We start from the raw sequence: 25,884 nt of genomic DNA on the forward strand, positions 1-25,884 counted from the left end.
ATGAGAAAGGCTCACTTGGCACATAATTGGGCCAGGTGAGCTAAAAAAGAAAAGTCAATTTCAGTCATTGGAAAGAAATCGTGTTTTTGAATTTCAATACTATTTCAAATCTAAAAAAAATATACAAGAAACTATAGAGATACTGCAAGAAGAGCTCACAAAAGTCAAAACGTCAAAAGCCTAGGGTTTGGAAAGCAAAAACTAACTTTTTTTAGGATAAAATATGGTGCATAAATAGGGAAAGTGAATAGAAAGGTAGACGTACAAAAATTTCTGATTCTTGGGGCCATTCAGCTTGGACTGTTAAGTCATACAATATGTTTTCTTCTGCTAGTTCCACGTCGTCTTCTTCGTTCGCCATATTTACATTTTAAAACGCAAAGGTCAAAAGAGGTTCCGAAATAAATTATTTAATAAAATCAATAAATGATCATGATGTGCGTGTAGTTCATTAAAAGGATTATGTCATGAACAAATATATACGGTTTTATTTAATTTATGACTAACTCTTCAAATTTACATGATAACTTATTTTAATATGATTGGGGAATACCTTTTCAATTGAAATTAACTCCCTTCTCTGTTTGGATTCTCTCTAGACTTTACATTTCATCATGAATAGAGGGAATCCTTCTGCTACAGGGGTGAACATTTGAAGCTTAACAGCAATGTCAGGTCCAACAGTAGGAGGCAGAAAGGTTTTAATTGGCTGCACAGGAAGTGTTGCTGCTATAAAAGTCCCTATCTTAGTCCAGGAACTTGTCAACATTGATGACCAGGTATCCCCACCCACTTATCAATGATTATCTGATTATGTACACTAGTTACAGTACACACAAGCTTAAGCTTTAGTGTCATTCTTCTTTTGATATTCTTACTGCCATAATGGTGATCAGTGAATCAGAGGGTCCTGGCAGTTTTCGCTAATAAACTTGTCGGATTAAAGGGAGGGGGATAGAAGGGTTACGCCCCCTTTTAAGTTATTTTCATGAAATGTGTTTTGCCTTTTTATTTCATGTGTTTTTGTGTTTTGACGTTTTATTTCTCATTTGGTCATGTTTGGTTTGATGTGCGTGCTTCTTGTTTCCTGTCATGCCCGTTGTGTTCCATGTCGGTACACCTTATTTCTCACTTGTCCTGCATTTGATTAAAATAATTTTAGATTATGTAACAATTAAAATGGTTCACATAAAATTAATTGCTCTCTTTCATTAATAGCATATATATCAAAGTATACTTAAATATTTGTTTGATATCAGATGAAACTATTGCAGCTTCTTCATGTCCATTAATAATGACTGCATGATCTCCAAGAACGGCTGTGTAATAATTTCTAGTACCCTTTTCCTTGATATTTATGATTTTATTTCTTGTGATTCTTTTTCCATGATTTTTATTTTCCGTGCAACATTTTTGTGATTTTTATTTCATGTGTTGCCATGTTCAAATCCCCCCTTTACCACCCTCTTTTAATTTTTAATGCCTCAAATCAGAATAATTGGTCAGGTTATAGTTTTATAACTTCTTTTGTTGCATGGTATCTGCACTATTATTTGTCTTTCAAAATACATTATTTTGGAAAATTTGTAATTAATAGACAACTTTCGAGTTCGATGCAATTCCGTCAAAAACTCTGGTTTTAGTGTACGTCATTTGTGCGTTTAGGGGCGTCGTCACTTCCATTCCAATGTTGAGCGAATGGTTGGAAAACTATAATTCTATATTGTACGAATTATTCGGCAAATTGAATTCTCAAAATTGACAATCAGCATTGCTGTCATTAGGGAATTGTCATTAAGTACCTACAGAACAACCATTATGTCTAGTCTATCCTGCATAATGATGATCACTTAGACGCTTGATGAACGTAAAAAGTGCAGGGATACAGGCGACCCCCTCTATCTGGTAAATGATGTCATAAAGGCGCATATAATTGACGAGTTTTTTCCGGTGATGGATGAACTCAAAGTAGTCTATTCAAACACTGTTATTGGGCAGTTAGGAGTTATTGTCATGATAAGTGTTTGCTTTTTGTATTTCAATGCAGGGACAAATAATGGTCTCAGCTAGTTCATACTGAATGTTGAAAACACCAGATTATTTTTTTTGTGTACTGGTAAACCAAATGAGAGAACTTATCTCATTGGACAGAACAGAAGAGATGAGAAGTAGCCAATAAACTTCCCTGATTTTATTTTCAAAGACCATTGATAACTTTTTTATTGTTGATTTCTCATACAACATCAATGATGTAGGCTTATGATATCATACTTTCTCTTTCTCTCGACTGAGAAGAAGTAAGCTGTTGCTAACATTGAAAATTTCTGTCTCGTGCATGTTGTATCTGTTGATATGACAATTTTTCACAAAATCTAAAAGAAAAATGATGGTTGATGAAGTTTATCACATAATCATTAACTTTATGATAATTTAAAAAGAATTCTAAGTATATAATTTCATTTAAAATAGTATATGCAGTATGGAGTTTGCTCATTGTTGAAGACAGAACTACTGTAAACCAACTTATTTTCGTAAGCGATATTTCATGATTTCTTGCGAGTAAAAAAATAACGTGAATATAAATCATTGTGATTATGTAAAACTTGGATCTTTCCTTACTTAACTACATCAAACAAATTTCAAAATTTCAAAATTAAATCGCCTTGAAATTGGCTAGTAAGGGCTTTATAAACACGAAATAAAGTATCCGCGAAAATTAAGTTGGTTTACAGTATGTCATTTGGTCTCTGATGGATAGTGGTCTCATTTGGTCTCTGATGGATAGTGGTACGTCTTATTGGTGACCATACCATATCTCCTTATTTTATTTTTAGCCTTTACACAATTATGATCATGATAATAAGCTGAAGCTCTAAATGTCAAACAAAATTGGAGAATCAAAAAAAAAATATGCTCTTAAGCCACAAATTTCGACTTGTTGACATCACAAGTAAATAATTAAAGAATGCTTTGCCAACATTAATATCAGATTTATGAAAAAAACATTTTTACGATTTATTGATAATTTTTCAGCTGGAAATAAAAGTTGTAGCAACAGAGAAAGCGTTAAACTTCTTTGACCACAAATCCTTGCAGATTCCTGTTTTAACAGAAGCAGATGAATGGAAGGTTTGTTTGTAACATGTATGATATTTAACAGAATTGAGATTATTGAACAAGAGAAACAACAAATAGAGAAAAATGAGCAAAATATATTAAGAAAAGAGAATAATGGGGTGCAACAGTAAACAGAGTAACTGTTGAAAATTAAAGAATCAGGTCATACAAAACTGATTATAGAAATGAACAATGTACAGAATAAAGAAATCATTTAAACACCAATTGAAAAAAATAAAAAAATAATATCTTTATTGTCCCATGATTAACATAATAATTACTTCGCATGTATATTTCATTATAGTACGTTCTTTTGATTGGCTAACAGCAATCGTGGGTCATTCTGAAATTAACTTTCATTTCAAAAATGAAATGTAACATTCATGATGACAAGAGTTTCCACAACAAAGTGCACAGGTTAATAAAAGAAAAACTTGATAGAAATTGTGTTCTCATGATCCTATCAAAAACTGTAATTATAAGTATTGCTTCTGGTCCGAGACCTGCATAGTTATCTCTCAGTGCATTTCTTTTAGACAATTAATGAAAGTTAAAAAAAAACCACCTGCGCTTTGTCAGCAATATTTTTTCAGTGTGTTTTACTACTTTTGGGACAAATTATATCAAAATTATACAAAACTTCATCTGCTCTAACTCAAAATATGGACAATTTTATGTTAAGAGGGTCTTGAAATCTTTTGACATCTTCCGAAGTGCTAATTTTTAACCTTTTTCAGCTGGACCAAATCACACTTTCCTTTAAAATTCATGACCCAAATATTTTTACAGTGTACTTTCAACGTGTTGTTTTCAATTTTTTACATCACTGGAGCAATACCTCTGCTGGTGAACTATCAGTCCCCAAGGTTATCATCAGCTCAATAGTCAGTACTTCGGTACTGACATGATTTAACAAACTTTTCTAAAATTGTTCGTCTATGAATTTTGAAATTATTAAGAAACTAAGGTTTCAACTCCCTCAGGTAAAGTTGACTTTGAATTTGGCTATTTATTTTAGGTATTTTTGTTATATCTTCAACGGTTTCGGTACTTATACATCTTCAGATTTCAAATGTTTGGCTTTCAGCGTTCCTGATGAAGGTTAATCCAGATAAACGCTTCGGACACATGAAATTATTAAACGTGTTGTATTCAATTTTTCACCCCCCTTCTTGCCATTTGAGGCATAAAACATGGAGAAATAAATTTGGTAGGGGTATAAAAAAAATTGGCAAGTAACACACTGTCCACTAATCAAATAATCAAAGGAGGATAACTGTGGTCTCAAACCTTCTTTTAGTAATTTTATAGGGTTGTAAAAGTATTGACCTTGGACACATTTTGTATATTCAAGTTTATGATAGATAATTTTTTTTACAGGACTGGAAGACTGTTAGTGATCCTATATTACATATAGAGCTGAGAAGATGGGCCGATCTGATGGTTATAGCTCCACTCGATGCTAACACATTAGCAAAACTTACACATGGAATCTGTGATAATTTATTAGTAAGTGCTACATGTAAAGTAAACTTATTATTTTTCTTTCAGAATCGAAATGAGACCAATGAAGGAAAATTGGATTCCCTTGCTTTTCTGGGTTTTTCGTTTTAGTGTAGTGGGTTATTGTAATGATTTTACTAGAATTTAAACTTCTATTTTGAAAAATGTAATGTACCCTTGTATGATGCTTAATCATCATTATCTAAAGTATGTTTTTAGTATAAGTATTCAATATAACAGTAAAGAAATTAAAACATCATATATCAATAATCCATGCTTATGTTTATCTATTCGAGTTCTAAACTCTTCGGTTCAGCGCCAATAATTTTTGGAAATTGAAAGATTTTTATAAGAGGGAAAAGTTTTTAAAATGGTTGTAGGTAAACTAGCTCAGTTTAACACAATTATATTTTTCAGCTTTAATACAAAAAATAAAATAAAATTGTATTTCAATATTTATCAAGAAAACATAAGCAGTCATGTGTTCCTTTAAAATCTGTTAAACTTAAAATTGTTTTTGGTATGGCCCATGATTAAAAACCTTTCTTCTTATTTTCTAGACATGTGTAATAAGAGCTTGGGATTTAAAGAGACCGTTATTATTTGCTCCTGCCATGAACACACACATGTGGAATCATCCATTAACAAGTCAACAGATAGATAAATTAAAAAGTTTTGGATACAAAGAAATTCCTTGTATCAGGAAGAAATTAGCTTGTGGAGATGACGGTAAGACATTTATCATACAGTGAAACCTGTTTTAAACGATCCTCTTCTGAACTTAAGATTTTGTTTGGTTTTGACAGATGTTCAGTTTTATCAGGTTCACAAAGCACATAATTTGATATGACGGTGCTTACAAACTTGTTTAGTTTATACAAGGATTTGGTTTAGTCAGGTTTCACTGTAGCTCTTCTTTCCCTGGTTGTCCTTGATGAAAATCTGCTGGTCCTCATGATTGTAACTATTTCTATTGCAAAATTAAAAAAAAAATTGTTGGTCCTTTGCAAAGTTTATGGTGGGCAGGACCTAAAGACAAGATCTTTCCAAGATCTCTGCATAAATTGTACCATTCTGTATACAAAACTGTTTTGATATGATAATTTGAATGATTTTTGTTTTGTAATTTTTGTGTGAAAATGTATAGTACCATTATTATCAGATAATGTAGACTTTCATTATTATATCCCATGCAACAAAGTTGCAGAGGGTATAATGTTTTTAACTGTCATCTGTCCGTCCATCAGTCTGTCAGTCTTGTTCTTGTCATCTCAACTCCTCTGAAACCACACAACAGAATTTCATGAAACCTTTTTTAGATAATAAGAACATACTATGTAGATGTGCATATAGACAGGAATTATGATTCAATATTTTTCTAGGAGTTATGCCCCTTTGAACTTATTTGCCCCAATATACTACTGCAACTCCTCTGAAACAAAACAACATATTTTCATGAAACTTTGTAGATAATAAGGACATACTATTTTTATCCCACTCAACTTTGTTGTGTAGGGTATTATGTTTTTGACATGTCCGTCAGTTCTCAGTTTTCTCAGGAACTATAATGCCAGGATTTCTCAAATTTGGATTTAGGGTTTGTATAAGTCAGCTATACTGTGTGATGCATTTTCAGATTCATCACTCGACAAATTCCTGTTTACCGAACACTTGTATCATTTTACACATGATGGCCAAGTTGAAAAATTTCGTCACATTTTTGTCAGGAACTACAATACAAGGATTTCTGAAATTTGGTTTCAGGGTTTATATAAGTCAGCTATATATGTGATGCGTTTTCAGATTCATCCCTCAACAACTTCCTGTTTACCGAACATTTATATTATTTTACACATGATGGCCAAGTTGAAAATTTTCGTCACATTTTTCTCAGGAACTTCAATGCCAGGATTTCTGAAATTTAGTTTAAGGGTTAATATATGTCAGCTTTATGGTGTGATTTGATTTTAGTTTCATCACTTGACATCTTCCTGTTTACTGTATACTTTATACATTACATTATCCACTTGGGGAAGCTGTATCATCAGTGAACAGTAGCTCACAGTTTCACTTGTTTTTCTTAGTTAATTTCTTTGTCCAGCACGCTCACTAAGGTTCTTTAATTAAAGAAAAATAATTGAATACGATCAATATGCCATGATTTAGGATTTGTTTCATTGAAATTGTAAATGTTTAAATTTCAATCATCAGAATCAAAATAAAATGTATAAAAGGGAATACATAGTAACATGTACAATCTTATATGATTTGAAAACTATGTTTCATCAAGTTCAATGAGAATCAGCGATTGGTCAAGAGATGATGAGATATCAGGTACTTTCCAAATACATGAAATAAGACTCATGATTTTTTCTGACTTATTTTACTTATATATATACTGAGCCAAAAAAGTTTAGCAACAAAAACATGAAATGTTATTTTATTACAAAATTGTAACAACATATGATTTTAATAATAAAAAAATAAAATTATGACATGTCAGAAGCAACATGAATATTTATCACTCACATTCATTAGAATTTTCTTGGTATGGAGCTCGGGAGGGTCAAAATGCGAAAATGAGTATAGTGTTATTCATAATCAATTTCTTGGCCATGCCCTAAGTGCATCAATGAAGGATTGGCAGGCACACCAGCAGCTGCTCGTAATCAATGCACTACTCTTATGGCCAGAAAAAACTTGTCACATGTTGACGTAAAGCGAAAGTAGCTCTTCTCCTTTGACGATAGTTTTTTTTGGTTTACGACATATTGACCTATCCTGTGCCGTTGCAATTTGTCGATATCTGTTTGTTAGTCTCTAAACTGTTAACTTATGCACATTAAATCGATCCACAACATCAGAAACACTCATTCTGGCATCAACCATTCCAAGAAACCTCTGACGGTCGTTTTCGGGGAGGCCTGGTTGACGCCCCATGCAATGTTTTCAAACGTTTATGTGTTTTTCTTACCAATGGTGTATTTCTGAACATAAGTGAAAAAAAATTTTGAATTTTGTTTTAAAAATTCAGGTACAGAAGGTAAAACATCAATTACACGTGCAAAGCTGAAATAGCGCGAAATCAATCATCCAGAAAAAAAGTAAGACTGTTTAAAATTACAGGTAAAACTAAGGATTATATCAATGAAGTTCAAAAAATAATTGAGAAACAACCAAAAAAAAATTGAAAAAAAATGTTGCTAAACTTTTTTGGCTCAGTATATATAATATTTTGAACCATTTAAGCAAAATAAATCAGAACATATCAACAGCTGCACTTACTTTTGAAAGATGAAACATTTGGAGACTAACCAAAGTTTAAAATACATATCATGTTGTTAAGTTTTAGTTCTATGTCAAACATTAGATTAAAAAAAAAGGATGAGAAATTTGTCTAAAATTATTTTATCAAATACATTTATTTAATAATATTAGTTTTGACTGGGACTGTTAGTATAATAGTCCAAATTTTTTGACCCATCTGAATTGTTGATTATTACTCTTTCAGGTTTTGGTGCAATGGCTGAAGTTTCAACAATAGTGACAAAAATAATGGATATAGTACATTCGACAGTCCCATTAACATAGTCCTACCTCCTTATTTGAAAACTATGATGTCTCTAGTCCTGCTTTTACATTCTGTTTTATTGATCATTCATGTCTCTGCATTTATGTAAATATTTTCTTAACTTAAATTGAAATAAAATTTCATGTAATACAGTTTGAGTGATTTTTGTTGAACCTCGATGAAGTTGGAAAAGCCACACTTAGGAATGTGGTGGTGGCGTCAACAATGTATTAGTTTGCGGTTACATAAGCTTTAGATGAACTGCTTGTGTTAGATCTATGATTTTGGTGCAGATGTACAAGAACTAGTACGTCTCTAATTCATGTTCTATTACATTATATAAGTATTACATGTATCTATATTTAGTATGATTTTGTATTTCATAATGATTACTTGACATGCATTTAGTTCAATAGAAGATGCTAGTGAATGCATTTAATGTAGTGAACTTTTCATCAGATTTGTTTCATTTTTATCATTTGTTGTTAAAAAAAACCTTTGATACACAATATCTTGGAGAAATATTTAGGAGGGCAACGCATGACTGAAAAATATATATGTATGGAAAAGTTTATCTAATTTATCTTAAATTATGGAGTTACTTCCCTTGTCACAATCTAGGTGTAACACCACTAATTCGGGCCCGGCCAGAAAGCACATACCAGAAAGTAGTACATATTTAACACAAAATAGTTCCTACGCATGGACATAACTTTCAAAATATTTAGAATATTTTATTAATTTTGGTATCAAATGAAAGCTGCATGACTGGTGATCATTGTAGAACAATTTTTGACTGATAAATTTGAATAATAAAAAAATGGCATGAAATTTAAAAAGGAGGGTACATTTTGCCTTTTTGTCAGATCGGAAGTACCTGTTTTGGTACATCCGAAGTTCAGGGAACCAGTTCTTTCTTATATGCCATGTAAGGTATGCTGATTTTTTCAGTACAGGACACCAGAAGGTGTTGCTTTGACATGCAATGATTGTCACTTTATTTGAACTTAAGATAAAAGAGCTGTGACCACTCGAAATTGAGGAATTTAACATAGAAAGCAATGGGGCCATTAATTAGTGGTGTACTTCCTATTACAGGAATCTGCACGTGCACCCTTGACATTGAGGTAAAAAATTTGAATGTTTTGATGAAAATTTTTGAATGATTTATTAAAAATGAATATTGAGGAGTGGAAAATCAAGCAAAAGGACAGAATTTTAAATAATATGACTGTCCAGGGTCCACACAACTGTTGGATATGTGATCTTGGAGGGAGGGGGCAAAAATATTCCACCCTGTGTGTTAAAAGGCCATGGGAGATGAAGAAAAAAACTGTGCTTAGCCATAGATATGCCTACATGATATTTTATGATAATTTTGAACTTTCAGAAAGTTTACAGGTGTCACATTTGTGTCACCAGAACCATTGTGTGAACCCTGAGCACCTATCATTAGAACCAAACCATGTCAACATGGACCGACAAATTTGTCGTGGAATTTATCCACCTCGGTGTAAAAAACATGAACCGCACAGAGACTGCATATTATAAAATCTGAAAAAGGTACAAATAAAAGTAATTAACAATCCATATACACAAAATATCCAATATTTACAAAAACAAACAAACAAACAAACAAACAAACAGAGCATGCAAGCTGAAATTAATGAATTTTTGGGTGTCGCTTTGGATGTGATTGATATGCATGGTCATTGGTCACAACATTTCTATTCACACAATTTTTATCATAGTGTGGATCTGCAATGCCTTTGGAATAAAAAGCAGGCTGCGAATAATGTATCAATGCATGAAGACGATACCTTCTGTTGCGACTTTTTGCACGTTGCAATTTTGCGACATGACTACGTTTATGTTTGTATATGTACAATTGACGCCTATCCCTTTGTTTCAGTTTCCTGATAACTTTTGGTGCTGTTATTTTAACACCAAGCTGTTCAGTGAGCAGGAGAGCAGAATTAGCAAACCTATGATTTATCATGTGAACAGCAGCATGTGCACGACCTGGGAAGTTACGCGGGAAGCTTACATTCTTCGGGTTACAACGACTCAGCGCACGATTGAAAGCTTCACTTTTCTGTGTCGAGGTAAGAAACCGTACTAGATTTAAACTATTGGGACCAAGTAAAATTCCTATGCAGTTTTCAAGTTTAACTTCATCATCACATGTCATTCTACATGTGCTACCATTTGGAATAAAATTCTTTATCCAATGATTTGAAGGCAAACCAGCACACACATAAGAGTTAACCTTACAAGAGGATCCACAATAACCTTTGTAACACATTACTATAGTCTTAATTACTTCAGGCATGTGCTGTTTAACTGTATACAGTTCACCCTGGTGCACATTAAAGCTTTGATTCAACTCTGCAACACACCTTGCTTTAATATCAAGTGCAAATCTATTCTTTTGATTAAGCTTATTTGTACCAGCAAATAGACTGGGACTAAATGTGCACCTTGTAATAGCCCGTTTCATACTTGCTGATAAATGTCGAACATCACGAAGTGCCTCAACATTGGTACCGTGTACCTGTTTTACACCTTGAAATGCTCTACTATCCCCATCAGTTGTTATGTGGGAAATTTTCAAGTAATCACTGACCTCAGTTGCACACCAGCTGCTGTATGCTCCCTCATTACCAATGGAGGCATCTTCAGCAATATTTGCTGTACACACACCTTCATGATTAGGACAGACAATTTTAAAACCCTTCCCTTTTAATCTAGCAGCTACACTACAGAGTTTATTACCAGTAAACAATGAGACAATTTGTTTGGCCGAAGTATTGTTTTCGGACATTGTGCAAACCACCTGGGTACCAGCTTGAAACGGTGTAGTGCCACTATTTATAAGAGGGTTGTTATATCGACAATCGGATTCAACTCTAACAAGTTTTTCATCGGATAGCCCACATATTCTATTTTCTTCAACCAATTTCTTTCTTATGTCTTGCATACTTTTTTTGTTTAATTCCTCAACCTGTTTTGCAACTTTATTAGCAGTCTTTTGCATGCCAGATGAGGAAGGTGGGACAATGTTAGAAATCATAAGAATATCTCTTAAATTCTTGTTTGATATCGGAGAAGTTATCAGACCACACTGGATCTGTACATTAAGCTTTGCAGCCTTCGGACCTCTTTTGTTTGATTCAACAGTATCATACAATCTGTAATAATTGCTTACAAAATTACATTTTGGACATTTTAGTCTCTCACGCCATACACAACCCCACTGTTTTGAATTTTCCGTATCAAATCTTAAATGACCATCACAATCTGACTTATCATGTTTTCTAATTTCAGTGGTAAAAAGTTTTTCTACAAGCTGAGGATTGAACACTTTATTTGGACCAGCATCAATACAGTTATTAGCAGCCTGAAGGTATTTGTCAACTACATCAGGAATTTTGGGCTTTGGTCGAAGGAGGATATGTCCGACAGGAGTTCCATCAACATTATCAATCTTCATGACACCATTGTGACTTTGTATTACCCTTTGGTCAAAAACACTTTGAGAAAGCCGACACAAGTGATTTTTCTTGGATATTGTGATAAATTCAAATTTTTTACCTCTATTCCAAGGGACATTACCCTTTTTAAAACCATGAGTTTTTGCAAACTTACTTGTTTTTCTAGTCATTTTTTACCTCCAAACTGCTTAAACTGACATCCAATGATGATCAAATTGTAGCCAATCTATCACTCTCTAATAAAAACCATTAAAATATGTACAAGTTCTTTTTATTTAATCAATTATAGCCTAAAATAGGACCCCTACCTCTGTTCTGATACATGGTTTAGAATTTATACCTGCTGAGGCAAATACATCCTAAGATATGATTGTTAATTGGATTAAAGATGACAAATGGACTTTTAATCTTTAGATAACCTATTCTTCCTGATAAACTGAATTTTATTTGAAAAAAGTATGAAATTGGCAGAAAAATTGGCAGAAATTCTTAAATTTAAACTTTTTTTTAGCAAAATTTTGAAAATTTAAGCAATTTAAATTAAATTCAAATGAATGATTTTAAACTTTTATGGGCTAATCTGATGGTTCAATGTATAAAGTGAACTAGGAAAACAAAAAAATGCACTTAAATCCCTTTTTGAGGTTTTAATTCAAAGTCTAATGTAAGTGGTCATTTAACCCATTTTAAAGACTTATGTTATAGAAATCAGCTGAAATAGGGGTTCTAGTTTTTTAATTTTTTTTCAGTAACCGTGTTATGTAGACATGTAAAATTTTAAACGCATGCTCAGAAATGATTTTGGAACATGACTGGTGCATTGAAATCTCTTAATTTGAGAAAAAATTCTGTTATAGGTGTAACACCACTAATTCGGGCCCGGCCAGAAGAGGTATATAATATACAAGGTTATAGATATTGTAACCCGGACTGTAACCTCGTATTTGTGCGCATGCGCGACCGGAACTGGGCGGATCCGTTAATTTCTACTTTCACTTTTTGAAAAAAAATCTTCTATGTGGAGATAGATTTGTGTTAATAGGACATGAAACTTGAAACTGGTGAAAATGTAACAAATCTTGTAAAACGAGAGTGGTTTGATGTTGATGGTAATTTTTCATACACCTTATCAGGGGCGAATCCAGCCATTTGAAAAAGGGGGGGGTCCAACTATAAGTCACCATTCCAATGCATTGATCGTTAAAAAAGGGGGGGTCCAACCCCCCTGAACTCTCCCCTGGATCCGCCACTGCACCTTATCACTATTTGTCCGCCATTACTGGATATCACACAGGTTGTAGTAAAATTTTGAAGTAAAAAAAAATATCTGAAGCCACAAAGGAAAAATGATTGTTGTATTCGTCAAAAGTTCTATGCAGTCGGGTCAACCGGGGTTACCAATAATTAAGGTGTATTCAATATGATAGATAATTGCTATATATCTAGGACCTTGATTTATCTCTTCTGTCACTTTATGATATTGGTCGAGGGTGATGCGGCATGTGATACGGATTTTGCCATGTTATATACGCTTTATCATATATTTCACCAGACTTTATATATATGTCACCATACTTTATATATCTGTCCCCACACTTTATATATATATGTCACCAGACTTTATATATCTGTCACCACACTTTATATATCTGTCACCACACCTTTTATATCTGTCACCACATGCACATTTTATATATCCGTCACCACACTTTATATACCTGTCACCAGACTTTATATATCTGTCACCACACTTTATATATATATGTCACCAGACTCCGTCACAACACTTTATATATCTGTCACCACACTTAATATATATCTGTCACAACACTTTATATTCTGTCACCACACTTTATATATCTGCCACCACACTTTCTATATCTGTCACTAAACTTTCTATATCTGTCACCACACTTTATACATCTGTCACCAGACTTTATATATCTGTCACCACACTTTATATATCTGTCACCAGACTTTATATATCTGTCACCACACGTAATATATATCTGTCACCAGACTCTGTCACCACACTTTATATATCTGTCACCACACTTTGTATATCTATCACCACACTTTATATATCTGTCATTACACTTGACATATCCATTTCCACACTTTATATGTCTATCACTACTTTATATATCTGTCACCACACTTTATATTCTGTCACCACACTTTATATATCTGCCACCTCACTTTATATATCTGTCACTGAACTTTCTATATCTGTCACCACACTTTATATATCTGTCACCAAACTTTATATTTCTGTCACCACACTTTATATATCTGTCACCACTCTTTGTATATCTATCACCACACTTTATATATCTGTCATTACACTTGACATATCCATCACCACACTTTATATCTCTATCACCACTTTAAATATCTGTCACATGACTTTATATATCTATCACCACACTATATATATATATATCACCATACTTTATATATCTGTCACCACACTTCATATATCAATCAGCACACTTTATATATCTCTCATTACACTTTATATATCTATCACCATACTTTATATATCTGTCACCACACTTTATATATCTGTCACCACACTTCATATATCTGTCATTATACTTAACATATCCAACACCACACTTTATATATATCCATAATGTCTTTATATATCTATCACCCCACTTTATATATCTGTCACCACACCTTATATATCTGTCACCACACTTAACATATCCATCACCACACTTTATATATCAATCACCTCACTATATATATCTATCACCTCACTTGATATATCTATAATTACACTTTATATATCAATCAACACACTTTATATATCTATCACCACACTTTACATATCTGTCACCACACTTTATATATCTGTCACCACACTTTATATATATCTGTCACCAGACTCTGTCACCACACTTTATATATCTGTCACCACACTTTGTATATCTATCACCACACTTTATATATCTGTCATTACACTTGACATATCTATCACTACTTTAGATATCTGTCACCACACTTTATATTCTGTCACCACACTTTATATTCTGTCACCACACTTTATATATCTGCCACAACACTTTCTATATCTGTCACCACACTTTATATATCTGTCACCAAACTTTATATACCAGTCACCACACTTTATATATCTGTCACCATACTTTATATTTCTGTCACCACACTTTATATATATGTCACCACTCTTTGTTTATCTATCACCACACTTTTTATATCTGTCATTACACTTGACATATCCATCACCACACTTTTTATATCTATCACCACTTTATATCAATCAGCACACTTTATATATCAATCAGCACACTTTATAAATCGATCACCATACTTTATATATCTGTCACCACACTTTATATATCTATCACCATACTTTATATATCTGTCACCACACTTTATATATCTGTCACCAAACTTTATAAATCTGTCATTATACTTAACATATCCATCACCACACTTTATATATTCATAATGTCACTATATATCTATCACCCCACTTTATATATCTGTCACCACACCTTATATATCTGTCACAACACTTAACATATCCATCACCACACTTTATATATCAATCACCTCACTATATATATCTATCACCTCACTTTATATATCTATATTTACACTTTATATATCAATCAACACACTTTATATATATTTCACCACACTTTATATATCTATCACCACTTTATATATCTGTCACAAGACTTTATATATCTATCACCACACTTTATATATCTATCACCATACTTTATATATCTGTCACCACATTTTATATATCTATCACCATACTTTATATATCTGTCACCACACTTTATATATCTGTCATTATACTTAACATATCCATCACCACAATTTATATATCCATAATGTCACTATGTATCTATCACCCCACTTTATATATCTGTCACCACACTTTATATATATATCACAACACTTTATATATCTGTCACCACACTTTATATATCTGTCACAACACCCTATATATCTGTCACCAGAATTTATATATCTATCACCACACTTTATATATCTGTCACCACACTTAACATATCCATCATCACCCTTCATATATCAATCACCTCACAATATATATTTATCAACTCACTTTATATATCTATCATTACACTTTATATATCTGTCACCAGACTTTATATATCTGTCACCAGACTTTATATATCTATACCCACACTTTACATATCTGTCACCACGCTTTAAAAATCTATCACAACACTTTATGTATCTGTCATCAAACCTTATATACCTGTCACAAGACTTTATATATCTATCACCACACTTTATTTATCTGTTACCACACTTTATATATTCATCACCACACTTTATTTATCTGTTACCACACTTTATATATCTCCCCAAACTTTATATATGTGTCACAATATTTTATATATATGTCACCACACTTTATATATCTGCCACCACACTTCATAAATCTTTCACCACGCTTTTAACATCTGTCACCACACATTATATATACATCACCACACCTTATACACATCAACACACCTTATACATATATATATATATATATATATATATATATCACCACACTTTATATATCTGTCACCAGACTTCATAAATCAATCACCACACCTTATATATCTGTCACCACACTTTATATATCTGTCATCAGACTCTGTCACCACACTTTATATATCAGTCACTATACTCTGTCACCACACTTTATATATCTGTCACCAGACTCTGTCACCACACTTTATATATCCACCACCTCACTACATATATATCTATCACCTCACTTGATATATATTTTACTCCATTATTTATGACTTTATAAATCTATCACCACACTACATATATCTGTCTCCATACTTTATATATCTGTCACTACACTTAACATATCAATGATCACACTTAACATATCCATGATCACACTTTATATATCACTCACCTCACTATATCTATATCTATCTATCTACTCACTTTATATATCTGTAACAACACTCTATATATCTGTCACCACACTTTATTTTTATCCACCAGACCTTATCTGTCACCACACTTAACATATACATCATCACACTTTATATATCAATCACTTCACAATATGTATCTATCACCTCACTTTATATATCTATCACTACACTCTATATATCTGTCACCAGACTTTATATATCTATCCCAACACTTTATATATATATCACTACACTCTATATATCTGTCACTAGACTTTATATATATATCACCACACTTTATATATCTGTCACCATACTTAACATATATATCACCAAACTTTATATATCAATCACCTCACTATATCCATATCTATCACCACACTTTATATATCTACCTCCACATCTAATATATCAATCACCTCACTTACTATATCGATCACCACACCTTATATATCAATCACCTCACTTCAGACATTTGTAAGTACACTTTATATATCTTATCACCACTTTATGTATCTATCACCACATTTCTATATCTATCACCACACTTATATATCCATCACCTCTCTTTGTACATCTGTTTCTACACTTTACATATCTATAATCTTACTTTCATATCTATCACCTCACATTCTTTATCTATCATCTCACTTTCTTTATCTATCACCTCACTTTTTTTATTTATCACCTCAATTTATATATCCATCACCTCATATGATATAGCCATCACCACAGTCTATATATTTATCACCTAACATGATATCTTCACTTCATTTATCTATCACCACCTTCTATATACATATCACCTCAATTCAATTTATTTTTTTCTATCCCCATACTTAATATGTTTGGTATATTCTCTTACTGTATAAGGCTATCACAACTCTATGTGTATCTGTTAAAACCATGTTTATACCAATTTGAAAGTGGATATAAGCATACTAACGATTGATTTATATTTGCAGCAATCTGTGTATGTTTGCTGAAAACTAAAAATGATTCAGTTCGGCACCTATCATTGTAACTATTTGTTTTTCAACATGGTTGATTTTGTTGCACAATCATACACATTTCAATTTTGAAAACTATTATTGTCATCGTAGAAAAGACTGGTGTTTGTGTGTGTATCTTTTCAGAAAATGGGTGGGATTCTTATTGCTATATAGAGATATTTGAAAAACAAACAGAACATATTAAAGCACACCACATGACTGATATCTGGATAGTATATAAATACAGCCTAGCGATATATGTAGGACTGTATCTGTAGGACACCAAATTGAGGAATAGATATCTATGACCACACTCTACATATCTATCACCACTCTGTATAATTAATAACCTTACTGTATATATCTATCACCACTCTGTATCATCAATCACCAAACTGAATATATTTTTCACCACTCTGTATCATCAGTCACTATATTGTTTATCTCTATCACCACACTAGACATCTATCCCCACTCTGTATCACCAAATACCACACTGTATATAGCTATCAACTCTCTGTATGTATCTATCACCACTCTGTATCATCAATCGTCACAGTGTATATATCTTTCACCACTCTGTATCATCAGTCACCATATTGTTTATCTCTATCACCATACTAGACATCTATCCCCACTCTGTATCACCAATTACCACACTGTATATAGCTATCAACTCTCTGTATGTATCTATCACCACTCTGTATCATCAATCGTCACAGTGTATATATCTTTCACCACTCTGTATCATCAGTCACCATATTGTTATCTCTATCACCATACTAGACATCTATCCCCACTCTGTATCACCAATTACCACACTGTATATAGCTATCAACTCTCTGTATGTATCTATCACCACTCTGTATCATCAATCCTCATAGTGCATATATCTTTCACCACTCTGTATCATCAGTCACTATATTGTTTATCTCTATCACCACACTAGACATCTATCCCCACTCTGTATCACCAATTACCACACTGTATATAGCTATCAACTCTCTGTATGTATCTATCACCACTCTGTATCATCAATCCTCATAGTGCATATATCTTTCACCACTCTGTATCATCAGTCACTATATTGTTTATCTCTATCACCACACTAGACATCTATCCCCACTCTGTATCACCAATTACCACACTGTATATAGCTATCAACTCTCTGTATGTATCTATCACCACTCTGTATCATCAATCGTCACAGTGTATATATCTTTCACCACTCTGTATCATCAATCACCCTACCCTTTATATGTATCACCACTGTGTATTACCTTTCAACACTCTGTATCATCAATCACTTCACTGTATATATATATTACCACTCTGTGTCATCAATTATCACACTGTATAATAATCACTCTGTCATTAATCACCTTACTTTATATATCTATCATCACACTGTATATATTTATCACCACACTATATACAACTTTCACCTAACTCATCATATGTCAAAACAACTTATGTATCTATCACCACACTTTATATATCTATCATCAAACTTTATATATCAATCATCACACTTTATACATCTATCACCTACCTGATCATATGTGACAACACTTTATATATCTATCACCACACTGTATATATGTCACCACACTTTGTATATCTATCACTTCATTCTATATAAGAAAGACCTCATTTAATTGATACACCATCTCAGTTTATATATGTATCATCTTATTTAATATATCTATCAATACACTGTACATCTATCACTACATTTTATACATATATCACCACACTGTGTATCTGTTACCACAATTTGTATATCTATCATCTCACTTTATATATCTTTCTATTAAATTTATATATCTATTTCCTCATTTTATATATATATGACATCCCTGAAAAATTTTATTGACCTCACTGTTGATATTTTTTCACCATATTTTATATATGTATCCCCTCCACATATGTCATGTATGTATCTTTTAACTAACTGCACTGTTTAAATCAATCACAAAACCATTGATATATATGTCACCACATAGTATATATATATATTTTACAGATCTAACATTGTTGGATTGATGTTTAGATGAGTTGTATATACATTATGTACACAGCCATGTATCACCATCATTGATGGCGATCCGATGGATTAATCTGTTGGAAAGTTGTCACTGACTCAGACGTACTTATATATATATCAGCAGGGTTAAAGAACATCAGTTGTTCGACCTGTTAGTCAAATGCGTTTTGTTTAAAAATACTTTTTCACTTTGTTGGTCTTTTGGAAAATGTTGTTTGTGCTGTTTTTAGACCCTTCTACAACGAAATTTGTTTGACATGCACACGTATAAAAATTACGGTTTTTATCCAACGCAATCATAGGTTTGAACGTAGTTTTCAATTTAGACTCGTTTATATATATATATATATATATATATCATCCTTTTGTTTATATATCATCACACTGTATATATCTTAATACTATTCTGTGGACCCTTTACCTCACTGTATATACACATAACCCCACTATAACTAAGTCCACACTTATCACCTATCTGTATATATTTATCACCATCATATCATATTTATAGTAACACAATGATTATATCTATCATCATTCTTTATCTATTTTTCACAAGACTGTATACTATAACTTGTTGTATTTTCTCTAAGTCAGAGAAATGTACTGGTCATTGTATAATTTGCAGTGGAAGGAGATATGCAGATATGCAATGTCCACTGAGATATGTTTGTATAAGCTTGTATACTTGTTATGTAGCAATTATCAAATTCATTATTTATATTTGTGTTCTTCTTGCAGAAATACCAAACAACATTTTGCAGGGATTTAGAGGTCATTGGTGAAAATGGAAAAAAGGAAATGGTTCATCTAATTTTAAGTGAAATAACAAGAATAGTTAAATGATTTACAACCAAGCAGCACTCAGAAATAGTGATGGTAAAGTATTTTTAGAAAATAATACTCGAAAAAAGATATATACAGTGTGGTGCTTTATAAATTATATATTCTTCCATTGCTACAGTCGCTGTATTTAGCACCACATTCTTCATATATATCACAACAGTCTCAATAGGGACCCCCATACTATGATTATCTATCACTACAGTCTCAATAGCTATCCCCATACAATGATTATCTATCACTAGTCTCAATAGCTATCCCCATTCTATGATTATCTATCACTACAGTCTTAATAGCTATCCCCATACTATGATTGTCTATCACTTCACTCTCCATACCAATGCCAACAGTCATTATGTATATATCATAATAGTATCATAATATTCTCTATGTATATCTCGGGATAATACAAACGCTACCCCCTTACTTTATTTATCAATCACCTCACTTCATATATTAATCACCACACTCTCTATATATATCCCCAACTCTCTGTATCCGCCCCAAAAGTCTCTCTGTATATCTCCACAAAATAAACACCTATCATCTTACTTTATTTATCAATCACCTCACTATATGTATCAATCACCACTCACACACTCTCTATATCTATCCCCCACTCTTTTCTGTATACCACAAAAGTCTCTCTGTATAACTCCACATAATAAACACCTATCACCTAACTTTATTAATCAATCACCTCACTTTATGTATCAATCACCACACTCTATATATATCCACAACTCTCTATATTCGCCCTAAAAGTCTCTATGTATATTTCCACAAAATAAACAACTATCATCTTACTTTATTTATCAATCACCTCACTATATGTATCAATCACCACTCACACACTCTCTATATCTATCCCCCACTCTTTTTTGTGTACCCCAAAAGTCTCTCTGTATATCTTCATATAATAAACACCTATCACCACACTTTATTTATCAATAACCTCACTTTATATATCAATCAACACACTCTTTATATATATCCCCATAATCTCTGTGTCACTCACCACACTGTCAATATCTATACCCACAGTCTCTATGTTTTTGACCACATTATCAACACCTATCACCTTACTTTATTTATCCATCACCTCCCTTTATATATTTATCACCACACACTTACTATATATATCCCCATACTCTCGATATGTATTCCCACAGTCTCTATGTTTATGACCACATCATAAACACCTACCACCTTACTTTTTTTAATCAATCACCTCACTTTATACATGAATCACCACACACTCTCTATATCTATCCCCAAACTCTCAATATCTACCCCCATAGTCTCTATGTTTATGACCAAATAACAAACACCAATCACTTTACTTTATTTATCCATCATCTAATTTTATATATCAATCACCACACACTCTCTATATCTATCCCCATACTCTCAATATATATCCCCACAGTCTCTATGTTTATGACCACATTTTAAACACCTATCACCTTACTTTATTTATTCATCACCTCACTTAATATAATGATCACCACACACTCTCTATTTCTATCCCAATACTTTCAATATCTATCCCCACAGTCTCTATGTTTATGACCTCACAATAAACACCTATCACCTCATTTTATTTATCCATCACCTCACTTTATATATCAATCACCACACACTCTCTATATTTATCTCCAAACTCTCAATATCTATCCCCATAGTCTCTATGTTCATGACCAAATAACAAACACCAATCACTTTACTTTATTTATCCATCATCTGATTTTATATATCAATCACCACACACTCTCTATAGCTATCCCCATACTCTCAATATCTATCCCCATTGTCTCTATGTTTATGACCACATCATAAACACCTATCACCTCATTTTATTTATCCATCACCTCACTTTATATATCAATCACCACACACTCTCAATATCTATCCCCATACTCTCAATATCTATCCCCATACTCTCAATATCTATCCCCAATGTCTCTATGTTTATGACAACATCATAAACACCTATCACCTCATTTTATTTATCCATCACCTCACTTTATATATCAATCACCACACACTCTCTATTTCTATTACCCCTTCTCTATATCTACCCCCCACAGTCTCTATGTATATTTCTACATATTAAACACCTTTACTTTATTAATCAATCACCTCACTGTATATTTTCACCTCAATTTATATATTATTTCTATCACACCACTGGGTATACCTTTCAAAGCCCTATTTATATCATTTTAAAAGTAGATATGAGCATGATAATAATCCACCTTTCTGTACAGAAATCTGTTTATGTTTATTCAGATTTTAAACTAAAAATGACTCAATTGTTATTATTTTTTTTTCTTCAGAAAAGTGAAACTAGATTTTTGAAAGATAGAACATAGAAGAAAAAGGAAAAGGTAATCTTCATTAAAATTAAAAGTATTACTCATAGTTATCAAAGGTACCAGGATTATAATTTAGTACGCCAGACGCAAGTTTCGTTTCTACATAAGACTCATCAGTGACGCTCATATCAAAATAGTTAAAAATCAAACAAATACAAAGTTGAAGAGCATTGAGGATCCAATATTCCAAAAGTTGTGCCAAATACGACTAAGGTAATTTATGCCTGGGATAAGAAAATTCTTAGTTTTTCGAAAAATTCAAAGTTTTGTAAACAGGAAATTTATAAAAAATGACCAAATAATTGATATTCATGTCAACACCGACACTTTACTCTTTACATATGTATGTAAAGAGTTAATAAGCAATTAAACAATCCTGGTTGAAATGAAATAATTTAAAAGAAATGTTTTTTAAAGAATAACTGCTCCAACATATCGTGCAATATTTTATGTAAATATCATGTCAGATATCTTTTCAATAAAAGTAGCAAATATGGTATACTAACTGTCAGTCAAAGATTCTATCATTCAAGATGAGTAAACCTTAAAAATATATTGTTTCAGTGTTATTGTACTTGTAACTATGTCTACATGATACTTCTGCTGGCACATGCATAATGTATATACCACCACATATTATGTATCTACTGCAACACATAGTATAATTATGGCCACATATAATATATCTACCGCCACACATAATCAATCACCACACTACATAAGTCATTCACCACAGTCTGTGTATTTATCACCACAATATTTTTGTCTATCACCATACTATTGTCTATCACGACACTATGTGTTGTCTGTCACCACGCTATGTTTGTCTATCACCACAATTTGTTTGTCTATCACTTCAGTATGTTTGTCTATCACCACACTATTGTCTATCACCATGCTTTGTTTACCTATCACCATGCTTTGTTTACCTATCACCACACTATGTATGTCTATCACTTCGGTATGTTTGTCTATCACAACACTATATATTTTAATCATCACAGTTTACATATTCACCAACACATTCTTATTACCAATACTTGATAAAAAGAAATAGTTATGATGAAGCCTTGTTTTCTCTCACATTGTCATTTCATAAAACAAAAAGGTAAATCATTTGAGTCATGGTTCTGTGTAAAGTCATTACTAAAGAAAAAAATAATTTTAACTTTTCATTTAAATGATTGGTCTCACAAATGAATTGTATTTCTGCATTACAAATTTTACAATTTGATACAATCTTGGGATTATGTTCTGTTTTTGCACTGATGAAACACGCTTTATTCTTAGATGGAAAATAAATAACAACTGTTTGAGGCATTGAAATTCTGTATTGTATTGGACTAATTATATATTCAACTGAACCATATATTATTTTGTAGGTTAAACAAGATTTAGTGCCGGCCACACAATTAAGAAAGAATACGAACAAGAATTCTTTACAGAACAGGGGAGACTATTTTACTGTGCTTAGATCTGTGTTTTTGTTATAATTAATTAATATTGTAATTTGTTCTTGGATAAAATATCTGCAATGTGGAGGACAACTGAACTGTGTTCTTATATATTGAAGACGTGCAATGATTTAAAATGCATTTAAGATGAACTTTTTACTACTCGGAAAATGGTTATCATTAAAGAAACAAACATAGAATTCATTTACATGAATACATTTTATGTTCTATGTATAAAATGTTATCTAAAAGGTGAAAGTAAACAGATTCCTGGCTGTTTAAAATCAAATCAAAGCAGTTTTATTGTGTAGTTAAGAATGTGTATACGTTGTTCATGCATTTATGTATTTGAATATTTAGAATTGTACAATGTATTGAGTTTAGTGGATCTTTCATTCTATGTTATTTAGGTTTGATTTTCATGAAATAAAAAGTTCTAAAATTTTATTATAGCTTTTACTTTGTATCAATGTGACAATTTTCCAGCAACAATCCTATATGATTGCTTTTCTGTATATATAATGAAATTCCTCATCTCTTTATTGACAAGAAATAAATATTGTGTCTATGATGATGATAAGAAAATGTAAACAGTCTTATGATAGGGAGACTTGGAAAATCTTGAAATAATTGTATATGAAGCTCATAAAATAGAGTCAGTGGTTTCCTAAAATATTCAGATTATTCCAGAGGGAACATCTACAATCTTTTATGCACATTTTATATGTTATCGACTGTTAGTAGATATAGGAAGATGTGGTAAGACATGCATAGGTACTTTAGTCAGGGTGAAATATATCCAAAAGACACTTATAGAGTAGGCTGTATGTGTTGAAATTCTCCATGAAAATTTATTCAGTAGGCTGCAAGTGTCAAACTTTGAGGACATCTACAATGCTTCATACACATTTGATATTTTACTCACTGCAAGGGATATATAGGTACATGAAATCTTTCCACAAACATTTATACAGTAGGCTGCAAGTGTTGATATTTGAGAGGGAAAATCTACAATGCTTCATACATATTTGGTATTTTCCCAACTGCAAGATATATATTAAAGAGGAACGAAATATACAAGAGGAACAGTCAAACTCATAAATAGAAAATCTTAGGTACATTAGTAAGGATCAAATCTTTCCATCAACATTTATGCAGTAGGCTGCAAGCGTTCACATTTGAGATAGATCATCTACAATCCTTCATACACATCTTGTATTTTACTGACTACAAGACATGTAAAAAAAACATGAATATGAAATATTTCCAGGAAAATTATAAAGCTGTGGTTTGTGCTCATAGTTGAAGGCCGTATGGTGACCTTTAGTTGTTCTTTTCTGTGTCGATTTGGTCTCTTGTGGAGAGTTGTCTCATTGGCAATCAATACCATATCTTCTTTTTTTATAATAAGGAGGATGTAAGTGTTGATATTTGAGACGGAACATCTACAATCCTTCATATATAGATATAACAAGATGTGATATTAGACAAATCTTCATCCAAGTCCCAAGTTGTAAAAGTAACCAATTATAACATGTTTAAGTCAAA

At 32.2% G+C, this 25,884-nt stretch overlaps 2 protein-coding genes and 2 long non-coding RNA genes across 4 annotated transcripts in view; 3 read left to right on the forward strand and 1 right to left on the reverse strand.

Moving 5' to 3' along the window:
• LOC143072686 (NBAS subunit of NRZ tethering complex-like) overlaps window positions 1–397 on the reverse strand; it is a 167,116-nt gene extending 166,719 nt beyond the window's left edge. The window contains exon 1 of the mRNA XM_076247758.1: window positions 266–397. Within this exon, the coding sequence (XP_076103873.1) occupies window positions 266–361 (96 nt within the window). The 5' untranslated portion in view covers window positions 362–397. The remainder of the gene's footprint in view (window positions 1–265) is intronic.
• A 194-nt stretch (window positions 398–591) lies between these two features.
• Window positions 592–8,343, forward strand: LOC143072687 (phosphopantothenoylcysteine decarboxylase-like). Its single transcript, XM_076247759.1, has 5 exons — window positions 592–779; window positions 3,034–3,129; window positions 4,498–4,626; window positions 5,181–5,349; window positions 8,132–8,343. The coding sequence occupies exons 1-5, from the start codon at window positions 669–671 to the stop codon at window positions 8,209–8,211; spliced, it is 585 nt and encodes a 194-aa protein (XP_076103874.1). The 5' UTR covers window positions 592–668; the 3' UTR covers window positions 8,212–8,343.
• A 460-nt stretch (window positions 8,344–8,803) lies between these two features.
• LOC143072689 (uncharacterized) lies at window positions 8,804–11,972 on the forward strand. The gene is made up of 3 exons (XR_012977277.1): window positions 8,804–9,318; window positions 10,104–10,296; window positions 11,519–11,972. It is a non-coding gene; the product is annotated as an uncharacterized LOC143072689 (long non-coding RNA).
• A 673-nt stretch (window positions 11,973–12,645) lies between these two features.
• Window positions 12,646–24,783, forward strand: LOC143072688 (uncharacterized). Its single transcript, XR_012977276.1, has 4 exons — window positions 12,646–12,794; window positions 20,403–20,540; window positions 22,844–22,894; window positions 24,265–24,783. It is a non-coding gene; the product is annotated as an uncharacterized LOC143072688 (long non-coding RNA).
• Window positions 24,784–25,884: the final 1,101 nt, after the last annotated feature.

Source organism: Mytilus galloprovincialis, chromosome 4 (genome assembly GCF_965363235.1).
Source record: "Mytilus galloprovincialis chromosome 4, xbMytGall1.hap1.1, whole genome shotgun sequence".
NCBI classification, from domain to species: Eukaryota; Metazoa; Mollusca; class Bivalvia; order Mytilida; family Mytilidae; genus Mytilus; species Mytilus galloprovincialis.

What these genes read in the sequence shown, in the direction of transcription:
- LOC143072687 (XM_076247759.1), top strand. Translation starts at nt 669, where the DNA reads ATGTCAGGTCCAACAGTAGGAGGCAGAAAGGTTTTAATTGGCTGCACA. An exon ending in TTGTCAACATTGATGACCAG is followed by an intron (nt 780 to 3,033) that starts GTATCCCCACCC and finishes ATAATTTTTCAG; the next exon opens with CTGGAAATAAAAGTTGTAGC. An exon ending in ATTAGCTTGTGGAGATGACG is followed by an intron (nt 5,350 to 8,131) that starts GTAAGACATTTA and finishes TTACTCTTTCAG; the next exon opens with GTTTTGGTGCAATGGCTGAA.